Raw genomic sequence first — 19,545 nt, 5'->3', positions numbered from 1 at the left:
AAAAACACGTGGATCCTAGACGGTTCGGGTCTGGTCGACACGCGGATCCTAGGGGGGAAAACAACGTCATTTTGGCGTTAAGGGACCTAAGTGAAACAGCGTCGTTTCACAACCCCTATTTAAATCAAAACTTAAAAAAAAAAATCATTTTACTCTTTTCCCACAAAAAAAAAAACAAAGAGGCTGTTTTAAAATTCTCTCCACCCTCTGCGAATTCCAGCTTGACTCCGGCCGTTCACCATCGTGGGCTCCACCGGCGACCGCCGTGTACGGTGGTCAGACCCCCAAGGTGTAACACCCAGTACCCGAGACCGTCGCCGGAGTCGGACACGGGGTTAACGGGCTTAATCCCTTACTTTCACAAATCAATTTAAAATTTCCAGCGGTTGGCTAATCTGCGTCATCTTCACCTTAAAAATCATATCTTGAGTTCCAAAACGCGAAAATCAGTTTTGTGATTTTTCCTGAAACTAGACTCATATGTCGATCTACAGATTTTTTATAGAATTTTGGTCGGGCCAATTAGTACAGTTTATTAGTTAAAGTCTCCCTGTTTACGGTGCGACTACATTGACCTTCATGCATTACGATTTGGATATCTCCTGCATGCAGGGCTTCAATCTTGATGCCGTTTGTTTCTATAGAAACTAGACTCGAAAAGGAATCTGTACATATATGGCATGACTTCTAATTAATTTCCAAAGTCGGAACAGGGACTCCGAAACCGTTCGCCCCTCTCACTAAAACTTAAATATCTCTTAACATACTGTTCATATGATCGTTTACGTTACTCTCCTATGAAAATAGACTCGTCAAGGTTCATTTAAATAATTTATTCACTATTTAATTCCATTCCTACTATTTTTAGTGATTTTTCACATCCACGTCACTGCAATTGTCAAGATCTGTCTTTAAGGTAGGCTTTACCTATTTCATAGTTTCCATGCTTCAACTTGCCCTTTAACATAAATAGCACAAAATATGATCATGATTAACCATCCCAATGGCTAATCGTTTCCAAACGTTCCATACCTCTTAATGAACAACATACAATGATTATAATACCATGCCCAAAGTATACTTAAGCCATTTTCGCATGGCTATCCAAATTTACACAAAACCGAAAGGTACATGACCTACAACAAAAGGGTAGTCCTATACATGCCATTTCAAAGTTCAACCAAAAATATACCAAAAGGAGCTTTGATAGTGTGGGCGACTTCGACTTCAAAATTCCGAGTCCGATGGTGACGAACCAAAATCTATAAAATAGAGAATTAAAGAAACGAGTAAGCATTTAATGCTTAGTAAGTTTTGAGCAAAGAGTTTAAGCACATCGAAGTATAGCATTCATATAACTAAACGGATAATTCCATATATACATATTCTCAAATCATTCCTACTTCACATTCCAGCCCTATATTCATACATAAGGGATCATCTTAGCCAAATACTGGAGGCTCATTACTCGATCGGCGAATATTATTCGAAGGGATTGATTATTCCAATGCACATCTGAAACATACCTCATTCTTTGGGACTTTACAAGCGTATTAACTGAAATTTTTACAGCAAGATCGCTCATTCCCGAATCACGTAGCTTCGGGATTTAACCGGATATAACCACTCGCACAAGGCCTTCGGGTCTTAGCCCAGATATGATCACTAGCATAAATGCCTTCGGGACTTAGCCCGGATATAGTCACTTAACACAAAAGCCTTCGGGACTTAGCCCGGATATCATTCGAATAACCATGCACATACATCAATATATCATGACACATCCATGTTTCATTTTCATTACCAAAGCTCAAACACAAGACACTTATCACACTTACAAGTTTCGGCTTAATAGCCACATTCAAAGAGCATGATTTTGATTTGTTTGTGACATAATCTAATCGAATCATAATCTAGGTTCCATTGCTCGAAAACTTACCTCGGATGTTGTCAAACGACTTCAATGGCTATTCGATCACTTTTTCCTTTCCCTTATCCAACTGTGGTCCCCTAAGCTCTTGAGCTAATTCAGACAAATTTAACTTATCAAAGTCTCATTTTGCTAGCTTATGGCGAATATGACAAGGAGTTTGATAGGTCATATGGCCACCTTTTAGCTCAAATACACAATGATCATACGCATTTTAATCACATCAACAATTTAATACAATTCATTCGAACATCAAAAGAAAGCTCAAGGTACTTAGCCCATATATACATTAGACATTAGAGTCACATATGTACGAAATCACGAATCGATTTCAACATACTAGCTAATATTTCCCTTAGCGAATTTTCTAAGTCAAGCTAAAGCCATCAATAGGCTACCAATGGCCGAACATACACATCTATGCTAAGGCCGATTGCAACAGTTAATACATTCTACAAGTATGGTCACTTGTGTTGACTAAACACCATTTGTTTCAAGTTCAAAACTTGGCTAATACACATATATACACTATTAAAGCATCCTCTCCTTTACACTAATTCAACACATGCATTACCCATAATATACCAAATTACATTCGGCCTTAGCACACAACTTGCTAGCCGATTCTTCTCCATCTAGCAACTAATGCACATACGAGCTCATTTGTTAGACTCTACTTCATCTAACAACAACCTTATTTCTCTTCTATATCCTACCATGGCCGAATGCATCACAACACCTTACCATTTCAATTTTGGTCATGGTTGAACAAGGAACTTAATGTTTCACTCAAGGATGCTAAAAAGGAGATTCAAGAGTTATCAATCCACCATCACATGCATCATTAACAAGCTTCACATTTAGCATGCAATGATATCAAGACAAAATCCACCTTAGCCGAATACCATCCCCATGACATAGCAAAGATTTGAACCATGGGCTAATAAGAACATCAAGCTAGCAACTAAAAAAAACATGCATGAATCTCATGGCACAACATCAAACATACCTTAATCTTGATACAAGTATGGCCGAACCTCCTCCTAATCCTCTTCTAAACCAAACATGGAGCAAGAACTCCTTCTTTCTTCCTTAGAATTTTCGGCCAAAAGAAATGAAAAGGATGAACACACTTTTTTTTTTGTTTTGTTTCCTTTCCCTCAACTCACGGCAATGGGGGGGGATCACACACCTTCTTTCCTTTTTCCATTTCTTTATTACCCATACTCCTTATTTTATTTATTCCAACATAACCCATTTACACAACATGTTTTATGACATGTTTTGCCCATCACCCTTTGCTATGGTCGGCCACGAGGCTTTAATTTAGGGAAATTTGACATGCAAGCCCATCATTTTCACAACATGCATTAATAGGCCACTTTACATTTGCCTAGCACATTTCTAAATTTTCTCACATAAGTCCTATTTGATAAAATTCACTTACAATTAACAAAATTCAAACATGAAATTTTCACACATGCATATGTACATATAATGAGCATCCACTATGACGACTAATTATTTTTATGACTCGGTTTAGTGGTCCCGAAACCACTTTCCGACTAGGGTCAATTTAGGCTGTCACAACTCTCCCCCACTTAAGAAATTTTCGTCCCCGAAAATCTTACCGGTAAATAGGTTTGGGTATCGCTCTTTCATAGAGTTCTCGGGTTCCCAAGTAGCTTCTTCTATCCCGTGTTTGAGCCATAACACTTTCACTAGCGGAACCCTTTTGTTTCGCAACTCTTTCACTTCACGTGGTAGGATACGAATCGGTTCTTCTTCATAACTCATATTGGCTTGAATTTCAACCTCTGATGGACTAATTACGTGCGACGGATCAGATTTATAACGTCGAAGCATTGAAACATGAAAGACGTCGTGAATCTTTTCAAGTTCAGGGGGCAAAATCAAACGATACGCAACTGGACCGACTCGTTCAGATATCTCATATGGCCCGATGAATTTCGGACTCAGTTTGCCCTTACGGCCAAATCGGAGTATCTTTCTCCTAGGTGAAACTTTAAGCAACACTTTATCTCCCACCTGATATTCAATGTCTTTTCATTTCAAATCCGCGTACGATTTCTGACGATCTGCGGCTGCCTTTAGACTATCACGGATTACTTTTACTTTTGTTCAGATCTTTAATCAAATCAACTCGAAAATTTTACCTTCACCGAGTTCGGTCCAAAACAATGGTGTACGGCATTTACGCCCGTACAAGGCCTCGAAGGTGCCATCTTAATGCTTGATTGAAAACTATTATTGTAGGCGAATTCAATCAAAGGTAAATACCGTTCCCATGAACCACTAAACTCAAGGATGCAGCATCTCAACATATCCTCGAGTATTTGAATTATCCGCTCGGATTGACCATCGGTTTGGGGGTGAAAAGCGGTGCTAAAATGCAACTTGGTACCCAAAGCTTCTTGCAATTTCTTCCGAAATCGTGAGGTAAATCTCGGATCTCTATCCGACACAATAGAAATCGGTACCCCGTGTAATCTCACAATCTGAGAAACATATAATTCAGCTAGTTTATCTAATGAAAAATCCGTACGTACGGGGATAAAATGAGCCGACTTAGTCAGTCTATCGACAACAACCCAAATCGTATCCTTCTTACTTGCCGACAACCGGCAACCCGGATACAAAATCCATCGTGACTCGATCCCATTTCCATTCGGTATCATGATCGGTTGAAGTAAACACAGAGGCACTTGATGTTCGCCTTCACTTGCTGACATACTAAGCACTTCGAGACAAAATCGGAAATATCTCGTTTCATACCATGCCACCAAAACTGACGTCTCAGATCGTTGTACATTTTCGTACTCCCTGGGTGAATTGACATTTGGCTACAATGAGCTTCGTTCAGGATCATCGAAATGAGTTCTGAATTTCTTGGAACACACAACCGATTTCTGTACCTCAAACAATCGTCATCATCAATTTGAAACTCCGATTCCACATTCGGAACACATTCAGCCCATTTTGCAACCAACTCATCGTCGACTTCCTGAGCTTCACGAATTTGATGAATCAATAATGGTTTGGCCTTTAATTCAGCTATTAACACATTTTCGGGTAGAAACGGACAAGTGTACATTCATCGTCAGTAAAAAACAATGACTTAAAGCTTAAGGCGTCCGCAACCACATTAGCCTTTCCGGGTGATAATCAATGACCAGCTCATAATCTTTCAACAACTCAAGCCAACGCCTTTGTCGTAGATTCAAGTCTCTTTGAGTCATCAAATATTTGAGACTTTTGTGATCCGAAAATACATGGCACTTCTCACCAAATAAGTAATGTTGCCATATTTTCAAGGCGAATACGATGGCAGCTAATTCGAGATCATGGGTCGGATAATTTTTCTCATGTGGCTTTAATTGTCTCAACGCATAGGCCACAACTTGACCTTCTTGCATCAATACGCAACCTAACCCAAGTAGGGAGGCGTCACTATAGATGACAAACTCTTTGCACGATTCGGCTGCACTAAAATTGAGCTTCCGTCAAATAAGTTTTCGGTTGATCAAAACTTTTCGACATTTTTCCGTCCATTCAACTTAACATCTTTTGAAGTAGCTTCGTCATAGGTGTGGCTATCATCGAGAATCCTTTTACAAACCGTCGGTAATAATCGGCAAGTCCCAAAAGCTCGAACCTCGATAATATTTCTGGAGGCTTCCAGTTAAGTATGGCCAAAATTTTGCTCGGGTCAACTCGAATACCGTCACGAGATACCACATGACCCAAGAAGCTAACCTCTCTTAACCATAACTCACACTTCTTGAACTTAGCATATAGTCGCTCATCCCGTAAAATTTGCAACACTAACCTCGGTGCTCGGCATGTTCGGTCTCATCTCTTGAATAGACCAAGATGTCGTCAATAAACACAACTACTGAACCGGTCCAAATCTGCGTCAAGATCCGATTCATCAAACCCATAAATACCGCGAGGGCATTAGTGAGCCCAAGCGGCATCACTAAGAACTCGTAGTGGCCGTATCTCGCTCGAAAGCGGTTTGGGTATATTCGAATCTCGAATTCATGAATCGGTAATACCGATCTCAAATCTATCTTTGAAAACACCGAGGCTCCCTTTAGTTGATCAAACAAATCATCAATACGCTGATAGCGGATATTTATTCTTTATCGTCACTTTATTCACCGACGATAGTCAATGCACAACCTCATGGTTCCGTCCTTCTTTTCACAAACAATACTGGTGCACCCAAGGTGAGAAACTTGGTCGAGCGAAACCTCTATCCGTCAACTCTTGCAACCGAGCTTTCAATTCTTTTAACTCGGTTGGTGCCATACGATCGGAGCTATCGAAATTGGCGTAGTCCTGTACAAGCTCAATACCAAACTCTACTTCCCGAACAGTGGTAAACCCGATAATTATTCGGAAAAACATCCGGTATTCACAAACCACCGGCACAGATTCGGTTTCTCTTCCAATTCCTTGTCATCAAGTACATACGCAAGGTATGCTTCGCACCCTTTCTTACATATTTCTGGGCCAACATTGCGATATTACACCGGCAACCCCTTTAAGTCTGTAGACTCAACTCGGATTATCTCGTTATTTGCGCACCTCAAATCGATAGTCTTGCTTTTGCAATTCACAACCGCATCATGCACGGTCAACCAATCCAAACCAAGAATAACATCAAATTCATCGAACGACAAAAGCATCAAGTCCGCCGGAAAATAGAAACCTCGAATTACTAGGGGACATTTCTTACACACTTTGTCGACAAGCACGTAACGACCCAAGGGATTTGACACCCGAAGTACGAACTCGGTAGACTCAATAGGCAAAGTCTTACTAGATGCTAAGGTTTCACATATATAAGAATGAGTAGAACCAGGGTCAATCAAAGCAATCACATTAGTATCAAAGAGAGTAAAAGTACCGGTAATAACATCTGGCGAGGAAGCATCCTCGCGTGCGCGTATAGCATAAGTCCTAGCTGGAGCACGAGCTTCAGATCTGGTCGTAGCATCCCTAGATCCTCTCTGACCACCACTAGCATTGCCCGTATTTCTAGATGGTCTACCTCGAGCAGTGGTAGCACCCGGTTTCCCACTCTGATTTGCATTCTGTTCAGACAACCTCGAGAAATCTTTGATAAAGTGGTCAACTGACCCGCACTTGTAACAGGAGCGGTCATGGAACCTACAACTCCCTGAATGCCATTTACCACAATACTGGCATTCCGCTCTGTCTCGACGGTCATTTCTAACACTGGCGATCGAAGTGACTCGTGCACTCACAGGGGGTCGATCGTGATCTCGTCTAGATAAGCCCGAAGTGTCCCTAGACCGGCCCAAGCCATCTCTAAATTTCTTCGATGACTGTGGGAAGGGTTTTCCCGAAGATCTCTTACGAAACTCCCTTGCTCCCACCTCAGCTTTTCTTTTCTCCATACTGAGCTCCTCGGCCTTGCAAGCTCGCTCAACAAGTACCACAAATTCTCGGATTTCCAAGATGCCAACATACAGCTTTATATCATCATTTAGTCCATCCTCGAAACGTTTATACATTACGGCTTCTAAGGAAATGCATTCTCGTGCGTACCGGCTAAGCCTCACAAATTTTCGTTCATAGTCGGTAACCGACATGGAACCTTGTTTAAGTTCAAGAAATTCCTTCCGTTTTTGGTCAATGAATCTCTGACTGATATACTTTTTTCGAAACTCGGTTTGGAAGAACTCCCAAGTTACTTGCTCTCTAGGCACAACAGAAGTCAACGTATTCCACCAATAGTAGGCGTAATCACGTAGCAAGGAGATAGTACACTTTAGGCACTCATCGGTGTGCAAGATAGCTCATCGAGTACCGAATAGTGTTGTCCAACCAAAATTCAGCTTGCTCGGCATCATCGCTATCCGTAGCCTTAAATTCATAGTCTGTGTTTTGAATTACAACAGCTGGGGGCTTATTTGACATTACTTGGTCGATTCTTGGAGGTATTGTAGGTCTGGGTTGTGTTTGTCGGGAATGGAGGTTGTGGAACGACCATATTAGTTCGAATGTATTGGTTGAACCAATCATTCATCACGCTATAGAAAGCTTGTCTAGCTTCCTCTTTCGGATTACTAGCATTAGGTTGAGAGTTCGCCACCGTCCCTTGTCGGGGCAGCGCTACACTCTCAAGATCATCACTACCGCTTCGGTTAGGATCGGGATCCATTACTATAAATAAACACATTTGCAAATGTCAGAATCACCACACTATCAAATAATCACATAAAATGGCATGTATAGCTAGACCCAAACACATTACGGTAGTCCTAGAATCGACTAAACCGTAGCTCGATACCAATAAAATTGTAACACCCGTGCACCGAGACCGTCACGAGTCGGACACGGGGTTAACGGCTTAATCCCTTACTTTCACAGTCCAATTTAAAAATTTCCAGGCAGTTGGCTAACTGCGTCACTGTCACCTTAAAAATCATATCTTGAGTTCCAAAACTCGAAAATCAGTCTCGTGATTTTTTCCTGAAACTATACTCATATGTCCATCTACATATTTTTTTCTAGAATTTTTGGTCAGGCCAATTAGTACAGTTTATTAGTTAAAGTCTCCCCTGTTACAGGGTGCGACTACACTGACCTTCATGCATTACGATTTGGATATCTCCCTGTACAGGACTTCAATACTGATGCCATTTGTTTCTATAGAAACTAGACTCGAAAAGGAATCTGTACATATATGGCATGACTTCTAATTATCTCTGGTCAATTTATAATGAATTTCCAAAGTTGGAACACGGACTCCAGAAACCTTTCTGGCCCTGTCTCACGAAAACTTAAATATCTCTTAACATACTGTTCATATGATCGTTTCGTTACTCTCCTATGAAAATAGACTCGTCAAGGTTCATTTACATAATTTATTAACTATTTAATTCCATATCTACTATTTTTAGTGATTTTTCACATCCACGTCACTGCAGCTGTCAGCATCTGTCTTTAAGGTAGGCTTTACCTATTTCATAGTTTCCATGCTTCAACTAGCCCTTTAACATAAATAGCACAAAATATGATCATGATTATCCATCCCAATGGCTAATCGTTTCCAAACGTTTCCATACCTTTTAATGAACAACATACAATGATTATAATACCATGCCCAAAGTATACTTAAGCCATTTTCGCATGGCTATCCAAATTTACACAAAACCGAAAGGTACATGACCTACAACAAAAGGGTAGTCCTATACATGCCATTTCAAAGTTCAACCAAAAATATACCAAAAGGAGCTTTGATAGTGTGGGCGACTTTGATTTCAAAATTCCCGAGTCCGATAGCTGACGAACCAAAATCTATAAAACAGAGAATTAAAGAAACGGAGTAAGCATTTAATGCTTAGTAAGTTTTGAGCAAAGAGTTTAAGCACATCGGAAGTATAGCATTCATATAACTAAACGGATAATTCCATATATACATATTCTCAAATCATTCCTACTTCACATTCCAGCCCCTATATTCATACATAAGGGATCATCTTAGCCAAATACCGGAGGCTCATTACTCGACTGAGCGAATATTATTCGAAGGGGATCGACTATTCCAATGCACATACGAAACATACCTCATTGCTGGGACTTTACAAGCGTATTAACTGAAATTTTTATAGCAAGATCGCTCATTCCCGAATCACGTACCTTCGGGATTTAACCGGATATAACCACTCGCACAAGGCCTTCGGGTCTTAGCCCGGATATGATCACTAGCATAAATGCCTTCGGGACTTAGCCCGGATATAGTCACTTAACACAAAAGCCTTCGGGACTTAGCCCGGATATCATTCGAATAACCATGCACATACATCAATAAATCATGACACATCCATGTTTCATTTTCATTACCAAAGCTCAAACACAAGACACTTATCACACTTACAAGTTTCGGCTTAATAGCCACATTCAAAGAGCATGATTTTGATTTGTTTGTGACATAATCTAATCGAATCATAATCTAGGTTCCATTGCTCGAAAAATTACCTCGGATGTTGTTGAACGACTTCAACGGCTATTCGATCACTTTTTCCTTTCCCTTATCCAACTGTGGTCCCCTAAGCTCTTGAGCTAATTCAAACAAATTTAACTTATCAAAGTCTCATTTTGCTAGCTTATGGCCGAATATGACAAGGAGTTTGATAGGTCATATGGCCACCTTTTAGCTCAAATACACAATGATCATACGCATTTTTAATCACATCAACAATTTAATACAATTCATTCGAACATCAAAAGAGAAGCTCAAGGTACTTAGCCCATATATACATTAGACATTAGAGTCACATATGTACGAAATCACGAATCGATTTCAACATACTAGCTAATATTTCCCCTTAGCCGAATTTTCTAAGTCAAGCTAAAGCCATCAATAGGCTACCAATGGCTGAACATACACATCTATGCTAAGGCCGATTGCAACACTTAATACATTCTACAAGTATGGTCACTTGTGTTGACTAAACACCATTTGTTTCAAGTTCAAAACTTGGTTAATACACATATATACACTATTAAAGCATCCTCTCCCTTTACACTAATTCAACACATGCATTACCCATAATATACCAAATTACATTCGGCCTTAGCACACAACTTGCTAGCCGATTCTTCTCCATCTGGCAACTAATGCACATACGAGCTCATTTGTTAGACTCTACTTCATCTAACAACAACCTTATTTCTCTTCTATATCCTACCATGGCCGAATGCATCACAACACCTTACCATTTCAATTTTGGTCATGGTTGAACAAGGAACTTAATGTCTCACTCAAGGATGCTAAAAGGAGATTCAAGAGTTATCAATCCACCATCACATGCATCATTAACAAGCTTCACCTTTAGCATGCAATGATATCAACACAAAATCCACCTTGGCGAATACCATCCCCATGACATAGCAAAGATTTGAACCATGGGCTAATAAGAACATCAAGCTAGCAACTAAAAAAACATGCATGAATCTCATGGCACAACATCAAACATACCTTAATCTTGATACAAGTATGGCCGAACCTCCTCCTAATCCTCTTCTAAACCAAACATGGAGCAAGAACTCCTTCTTTCTTCCTTAGAATTTTCGGCCAAAAGAAATGAAAAGGATGAACACATTTTTTTTTTTGTTTTGTTTCCTTTCCCTCAACTCACGGCAATTGGGGGGGGGGATCACACACCTTCTTTCCTTTTTCCATTTCTTTATTACCCATACTCCTTATTTTATTTATTTCAACATAACCCATTTACACAACATGTTTTATGACATGTTTTGCCCATCACCCTTTGCCATGGCCGGCCACTAGGCTTTAATTTAGGGAAATTGACATGCAAGCCCATCATTTTCACAACATGCATTAATAGGCCACTTTACATTTGCCTAGCACATTTCTAAATTTTCTCACATAAGTCCTATTTGATAAAATTCACTTACAATTAAAAAAATTCAAACATGAAATTTTCACACATGCATATGTACATATAATGAGCATCCACTATGACGGCTAATTATTTTTATGACTCGGTTTAGTGGTTCCGAAACCACTTTCCGACTAGGGTCAATTTAGGCTGTCACACAAGGTACGTTTTTTTATACTAGATTTTAATATATATATAATTAAAAAAATAAAAAAAACTTTATATATATATATACATAAAAAGTTTTGAAAAGAAAAAAAGAAGAAGAACCTTTGCACGTGTATCACTTCGTTTTTTTTCTTTTATGTGCTTTGCTATTTTTGGTTGTTTTGTATGCTTGAAATCTTTTTTTTTTATTTTATTTGATGATGTTCGAATGGGAAGAACCCCAAAATTCATTAGTTTTATGTCTTATATAGCCATTTACAAATATTATCGCATGTGTATCTCTGCTTGTCATTTCTGTTTTAATTCTTGCAGGTGGCAGTCCAAGTGGCGGTGGCCAATGATGGCTCAAGTGGAGGTAGACCTAGGGGAATGCGACTGGTCAAAAGGCCCTATGTGCGGTGCACCTAGGGTTTGATTACACATACGTTATGTAAAGGATTTAGCCTGGACTGATAATCCTGTTATACAATATGTGACTCGAGAGCATGTTCCTTGGTTAAGTTCCCTAAGGGGTACCCTTGAATAAGAATTGACGGATTATTGAATTGTACACCCCGAGTGTACCACTTGAGTATTCATCGGAATTTCAATGATTCAAAGGATATAATACTCTTGACATGGCACGAGAATTATGAGATGAAATGATAATGTCTTGAAAGAATAATGTATGATGAGCTCATCTATTCTTACTTTATGTACATGCGAACTTTGTGACTAACATATTTGATTGGATGCATGTGTTTAGTTAATTTAGCCAAATGGATGGAAAACTTGTTATTGTATGCTTAGATTTAATAAACGAGATTGGTAAGTTTAGTTTCCATTATACGAACTTACTAAGCACGTAATGCTTACTCCTTTTTATTTTTCCCCTATTTTTTAGTGCTCGGAAGCTCGCGAAGGTTGGAGATCACTGGAGCATTGTCACACTATCAACTAGTCATTTTGGGTATACTTTGTAAAATCATTTTGGTGTAATGGAAAGTATAAGAAAACTTGACCAATAGTGGCTTGAAATTGATGTTTTGTAACTTAGCCATTGAAATGGCTAGTGATGGCTTATTTTGGTATGATTTAGTAGGTTATAATGATATATTCATATGTGATATGCTATGTATATGTGATAAAATGTTGTTAATGCCTAAGTTAATCCAAGGTAAGTTTATAAACACATATGCATTAATGGTATGCTATGTTGAATGATGGCAATTGCCTAAATTGAATGCTTGAAATGTTTGGTATTGGTTGTGTATTTCAAGAGTAGGTCTTAGGTGAAATTTTGGGTGAGAAATAAAGCTAGAAATGGCTTCATTTCTTCCACAAGGGTGTGTGTCTGGACTGTGTGTGACACACGACTTGGTAACATAGGCACGTGGTTAGGCCGTGTGTCCCCTGCACCTTAATTTTAAGAAACAGATGCTCAAAATTGAGCACACGGACGTGTGTCTCGGTCGTGTGTGCCACACGGCCTAGAACACGGGTGTGTGTCTTGGCTGTGTGAAACCTGCACCTAATTTCAATTTGAATTAATTAGCCACACGGCCTAGCACGCGAGTGTGTGGCATGGCCATGTGCAGAAGTCAGAGAGTTACATGGGGTCGAACACGAACTCTAGCACGGGCGTGTCCTAGTGTAACTCCCCAAATTTCTGTATTTCGGCTTTTGTAAGTGTTGGGCTTAGAAGTGTCTGACTCTGTGTTTCGAGTTATTTTTGGTTTTATTATTATTATTGAATAAAGCCTGTCTTGTGGTTAGTGGGCTTATAATGAATTATGGGTAAAAACTTAACAGAATGGGCTTGCTGGTCTAGTGGTTAAGTGGGAAGGGAATACGCTTAGGGTCAGGGGTTCGATTCCCTGCAGTGGCGATGTGATTATTTTTGCTGCAAGTTGCAATTAATAGTTGAGTTTTATTAAAATTCTGGGTTGTGGGCTTTAGGGAAGAATTAGGGTTTTCTTATTTTCTTTTGGTTGACAAAATAGTTTCTCTGCCGTTTCTTCCTCTTCCAAACCCTTGCTACCGAAATTCTTTTTTTTCTTTCTTTTTCCTTCTTCTCCGTTTTTCTTCTCCTTCGATTTCCCGTTCTCTTTCGTTTAGTTGTGACATTGGCTAGTGGTTCTGACGATTCGGTAAGTAACGTTTAAACTAAGTTACGAGATTTCGGTTGGAGATTATTTAAAAGGATTTTGGTTGCTATTTAGGGATTAATCAAGGTTTGGTAGATTAGTAATCAAATTCTTAGCAACGAGGAAACTCCGTTCTTCGTCGAAGGTAAGTAGATCTCGCGTTTTGAGATTTGTCCATTCTTATGTAAGTGGATTTAAGTGACTATTTTGGGCTCGGTATTGTCAATCTTAGGCTTTGGAGTGCTCGTGGTTGGATTAGCAGAGAAAACGAATCAGGTGTGTACTCCGATTGCGTAGAAAATGAGTTTCGGTGAAAGCTGAAAAGTGGCATGTTGACGCCACACGGGCATGTGGTCTGCCCATGTGGCAGCCTGCGTCGCGAGACGCGGACGTGTGACTGATGAGCCAAGGCGTGCACACGCCACACGGGCACGACTGAAACGGGTGTGTGAAGCTAGCGAGGCAGTGTGCGTGGCACGGGCTTGACCAATTGGGCCGTCTAGCCCGCACGGTCGTGTAGGACTTTAGGCCAGGCCATGTGATTGACACGGGTAAAGCCAAGTTGGGCCGTGTGGGCCCACGCGGGTAGGGCACACGGACGTGTGAGCCCAATTAATTTGAAATGTTTTGTATGGTTGCACGGGTTGCCTAAGTCGACTGTGACCTGATTGTAGGGGTGGTAAGCGTTACTTAGACCCCTTACTCTGATTGATTACTGAATTGTGTGCAAAAGCATGTTATTATAAGCATGTGTATCTGACTGACTCCGTATATCCGTTCTGCCATGATTTTGATAAGATCTGATATCTTCATATAAGCATGTCATGGTATGTATGTTGCATTGCATTGGGTTGGGATTGTTGTGAAGAGAAGGAAGTCCGAGAGGCTATTAGCCTGTTATTTGGCAGCTACGCTGCATATATCTATTATGTACTGTTTTACGGTACCTTTTGGTGTGTAGGGCTGGATGGGTTGATTATATCCCCATACTTGGTTTGAAGGGTTGGGTGGGTCAATTCTATCCCCACATGGTGTGTTGGGTTGGTCGGAGATGATGTGCAGGGTTGGTGGGCATGTTTTCTGATATCTGATTTGTTATGCATGCGATACGTGTATGGCTAAGGCTGAACTATCTGTATTTTGTTATCTGTTTGTATGCATGCTGTTTGTAGGGATGTACACACTGAGTTTGCGAAAACTCACCCCTTTGTTTAGTTTTCTGTCAGGTAATCCTCAGCAGTAGATGGATCGGTGCGACGGAGGGCTCGGTGGTGACCACTATTGAACATTTATGGATTTTTGAGTAATATTCTATTTGTCTGTTTTATTTTAAATATTTATTTTTGGGATTAAAATGTCTTTAAATTTGAACTATTTTTAAGTTTATTCAGGGATTTTAAACTATTAAGCTATTGATTAATGAATTAATGATGTTTTAGCTTCCGCGATGATGAAATGTGTTCACCTAATAATCAGTTTGGAGATTTCAAAACTTAAGTAACGATAATGAAGTGAACGATTTTTAACTTGCTAAGATTTTCTAAAAACGCTCTCATGTTACGCCGCTAGATTTAGCCATAACATCTAGGCTGGGTTTGGGGTGTTACACCCAGGGTCACACGGGCTTGTCCCTTGGACCACACGGACGTGTGAGCCCTGCACCTTGGAAAATTTTTGAAATTTCGCGAAAAATTCTTAGAGGTTCTGATTAAGTCCTGACTCGATCCTAACGCTTGTATTGGGCCTCGACGGTCCAATTAAGGGATGTTTTGAATGATTTCGATAAAAGAATAGTAATCTAAGTAAATTTTTTGAAAAATGTTCTAAATATTTTGATAATGCTTCGAAACCCTAGTTCGATGACGGATAAAAGTTAGGGGTGTTACATATTGTAAGTGAGCACCATAGGCCCTCTATTTACATATACACAATAAACACTATTTGGAAGAGTCACAATCCTTTATGTTTGATTTCCATTGGACATACTTCTTAGAAAAACATGTCTCATGGAATCAAATGTATCTTTTGAATAAATCATCACTTTCTAATAAGTGCTGATGGATAATTATGAATTTTCAATCTATAATTTCCAATATTAGGCTTCAATTATCCTTTTAAAACCCAAGACAAATGCAAAGATATTCAAAATTCATAATGATCCGATCTTCTTAAACAAGGGAACTTTGGATTGTATTAAAAGACTTTGATCTGATCCTTTTTTATTTTGTACAATTGAACATCATAGGTAGGCCATATATATATTTTCCAATGAACACATTTTGGAGCAAAATATTGGTACACAAATAAGACAAGTTTTGCCTTACAACAGCTATTGTGAAAAAATAAAAGTGAGTTGTTTATTGCAAAGGGATTAAAAATAAAAAGAAAAGAAGTTTGTTATTTATTCTTTAAGACAACCTTAGGAGTTGGATTAATAATGGGATTGTAGTATGTAGCCTATTTAAGAAGTTGATAGACAATTTGGTTCAAATTTGGTTGAGAAACTACTTCAAATTCCCCATAAAATACTACTTGAGAGCTTTCTACTTCAAAAATCAATGTATACATTTTATATAATTATATTGAATATGTATATAAACTATTTTGATAAGAATCGGCAAGTGTAAATTATTATAAATTTATTCTAAGAAAGTGTGTATTAAGTTTGAAATATATAAACTTAAACTACATTATGTGATTTTATGGAATATTTATTACATATCTCAAATTACTTTTTGAATCTCATTGATTTTTTAAATCTTGTCCTTCTTGTTTAACTTAATTACATAAACAAGAAACAATTTTTTGTTTTTACAGTTTACTATAATTATAGAACTAAATTTTTTAATGATTTAAAGCATAATAAAAATTGTAGGAAACAAATATCAATTTTGTTTAACAAAATAGTAATATTATATTATAGCTAAAATATGATTAGAGGTTGGAATGCTTAATTTATACAATTCATTGAAATCTATAACGAAATAATCAAAGAAATACAACATATAAATCTAGACAAAAACCAAAGGTAAGAATTAAATACCAAATATTGTAATATTCTTCGAGTGCTGCAATTATCATGGTTAAACTTCATTTTTGGGATTTTATCATCTTAATTTATTTATTAGAATTTGGTTATGGCGATGTGATTGAAGTGCCGCCATTTAACATTAACCAAAAGGATCTTATAAAGCATTTATCATTAGTAGATATCAAAATTGCTTTGCCAGCTATTTATGTATTCGGTGACTCTTTTGTTGACAATGGAAACAACAAAGCAATTTTGGGAAATAAAGATGCAATTGGAGGAGGTTATTTGCCATTTGGAATTGATTTTGATGGAAAACCTACTGGTCGAGTCACCAATGGTAGAATTGGAGTAGATTTTATTGGTATGACACAAAAGTAAAATTACATTTTACTTTAATTCATTTTATTATATATATTCTTGAGTTGATATCTACAATTCTCTTTCATTCTTATTAGATAAAGTAGATCTGTTTTAATTAACACTTTGAGAAAGATTCCTATTTACAAGAGGTGAACATGGCCTAGGTTAGGTTGTGTTTGGGTTGAGCTTGTATACTTTACATGCTAAATCCATGCTTGTCGAAGCCTGCCATGAGGTGATATATGGGCTTTAAATGTTGGCTCGGACCTTCATTGTTTGAGCATAAACTCATTAAATTTTAAAAATGCCTAATTTTTTTGCCCAAACTCATTTCTTGGGTTTAATATTTTGTCCAAAGCTTCTAATATTTCAGGCAAGACACGGGACTTGGTCGAGTATCTTGCCCCTTGAACATGGCTACTTCGTACACTATAATATTTGCATTATTACTTTTATCTTGTTGGAATTGAATCTAGGTTCTCATTCTTTTTATGAGATAATTTAATTAGGTTAGCTATAAATTTACTTATAAAAATAACTTTTTAACATTTTTTAAACTAGTAGTATGAATTTTTAGCTGTTTTCTTAAGTCAAATTTTTAACAGACAATTTTTTTTTCCTAACCTAACTTATCCAATTCGATTCCAAAACTATTTGAGTCATTATAATTTACAATATTTTAAACACAAAGACTAGAAGAGATCAATCCATTTTCCTACATAATTCTTCTCTTAGACCAATGTTTAGTAATAATAATATTATTTTGAATAGAAATCCAAGCTTATGTTCGTAAATGTGTGTGTGCGCGCACAAGAAGTCCAATTAATTTCCTTTAATGTAAATTGATTTTTTTTCTATTTGATATTATAGCTACAGTGGCAGGTTTGCCATACCCACCACCAATTTTGGGTATGTCTAAGATAGACAGAAAAACAATTCGAACTGGTGTTAATTATGCATCCGGAGCTTCTGGACTTCTCCCTCAGAATGGACATTTTTTGGTAAAACACCTATAATATCAAACCATTTAGGTTGAATTTTTTTTATTTAGATAACACACTAACTATATATATTCATGAGTTTTATTTGGATATTATTTATAGCATAAAAATGTCATCAACTTCTCTCAGCAAGTAGACTTGTTTGAGAACTCCACAATGGAGGACTTAAAAAGTACATTTGATAGCCCTGAAGGGTTCACTCAATACCTTTCCAAGTCTCTATTTTTCATCCATCACGCAAGCAATGACTTAGGTCTTACCTTTGAAGTTGAAATGGAGAAAAAGTACTCTATCGATAAATATGCCAAACTTCTCATTAAAGAGTTTTCCAAGCAATTGAAGGTAAAATGATACAAATAATAATTGGGCTTTGTTGACACATACTTACGACTCATATTAGATAGATTGATTTTATTTCTTTAAATAGATAATCTAACCTTTTTACATAAATATTTCTTTTAATGTTTAACAACTTTTGCTTTTAACAATGCAGAGATTATATACACTTGGTGCTCGCAAATTTTTTGTGAGCAATGTATCACCATTAGGATGCTCACCATTTAACATAAATACAAAAAATCATAGTGGGCCATGTGTCGAAGAAATAAACAATCGTGTATCTGTTTACAACGGCCTCCTTCCTGGTTTGTTGGAAAAGTTGCAATCCATACTTCCGGGCTCTAAATTCGTTCTTGGAGATATTTACAAGGTTTTTCAAGATGTCTTCGAAATGCCTAGATCTTATGGTGAGTAAATAATATTTGGAATGATCCTTAAAACTACAAATGAATAAACTTTTAAGTGAGATATTTTGGATTTTGAATGAAAGATATAAATGTCTATATTTTTGTATGCAGGATTTAAGGATGTGAACACTTCGTGTTGCATTGATAACAATGGGACTAGAATTCAAGTTTGCGCTCCAAATATTGCTCCATGTAAAGATAGAAAGAATCGTGTGTTCTTCGACCCATTCCACCCAAGTGAAACCATGCATTTCCTTTGGGCCAGGCGTTTCTTGAAGGACTCCTCCATTTGTTCACCTATCAACTTGATTCAATTAATGCAGGCATAATTATATGCACTAGTGAATGCATGTTATGTCTTGTATTTCTTTCATATCAATCATGAAAGCACAAACATAAGTTATCCTGCATTCAAATTGTGTTCAAAATCATCAAATCTCTTAGTCAAGTCTCTTTAATTTTAATTCAAAATGCATCTATTTTTAGTCGCGGAGGGGTAAATGAGGGAAAATAAGTTATTTGTATATACCTCCACTTCTTCTAAGTCCCCCTAATCAACATTGCTCTAGTTACCCTTTTATATCTTAAATTTGAACTAGATTCTTCATACCACTCTTATGATATCGCTTGTAGCTAAGATAACTTTATTTTGTATCTAAAGCGACATCTTCAACCCCTTCATTTTATTCTAGGCAACACTCTATCATGTTATCTTTTAG

The 19,545-nt window shown here is 37.8% G+C and overlaps 1 protein-coding gene across 1 annotated transcript in view; it reads left to right on the top strand.

Moving 5' to 3' along the window:
- The window catches only part of LOC108455338 (GDSL esterase/lipase 7-like), a 30,153-nt gene extending 10,998 nt beyond the window's left edge, over positions 1-19,155 (top strand). The window contains exons 2-7 of the mRNA XM_017753917.1: positions 11,875-11,917; positions 16,817-17,080; positions 17,950-18,080; positions 18,183-18,422; positions 18,574-18,826; positions 18,938-19,155. Coding sequence (XP_017609406.1) covers positions 11,875-11,917; positions 16,817-17,080; positions 17,950-18,080; positions 18,183-18,422; positions 18,574-18,826; positions 18,938-19,155 — 1,149 coding nt within the window. The remainder of the gene's footprint in view (positions 1-11,874; positions 11,918-16,816; positions 17,081-17,949; positions 18,081-18,182; positions 18,423-18,573; positions 18,827-18,937) is intronic.
- Positions 19,156-19,545: the final 390 nt, after the last annotated feature.

This window comes from Gossypium arboreum, chromosome 9, assembly GCF_025698485.1.
Source record: "Gossypium arboreum isolate Shixiya-1 chromosome 9, ASM2569848v2, whole genome shotgun sequence".
Classification (NCBI taxonomy): domain Eukaryota; kingdom Viridiplantae; phylum Streptophyta; class Magnoliopsida; order Malvales; family Malvaceae; genus Gossypium; species Gossypium arboreum.
Note: the sequence above shows the minus strand (reverse complement) of the source record. Positions and strands in the feature narration are given on the sequence as shown.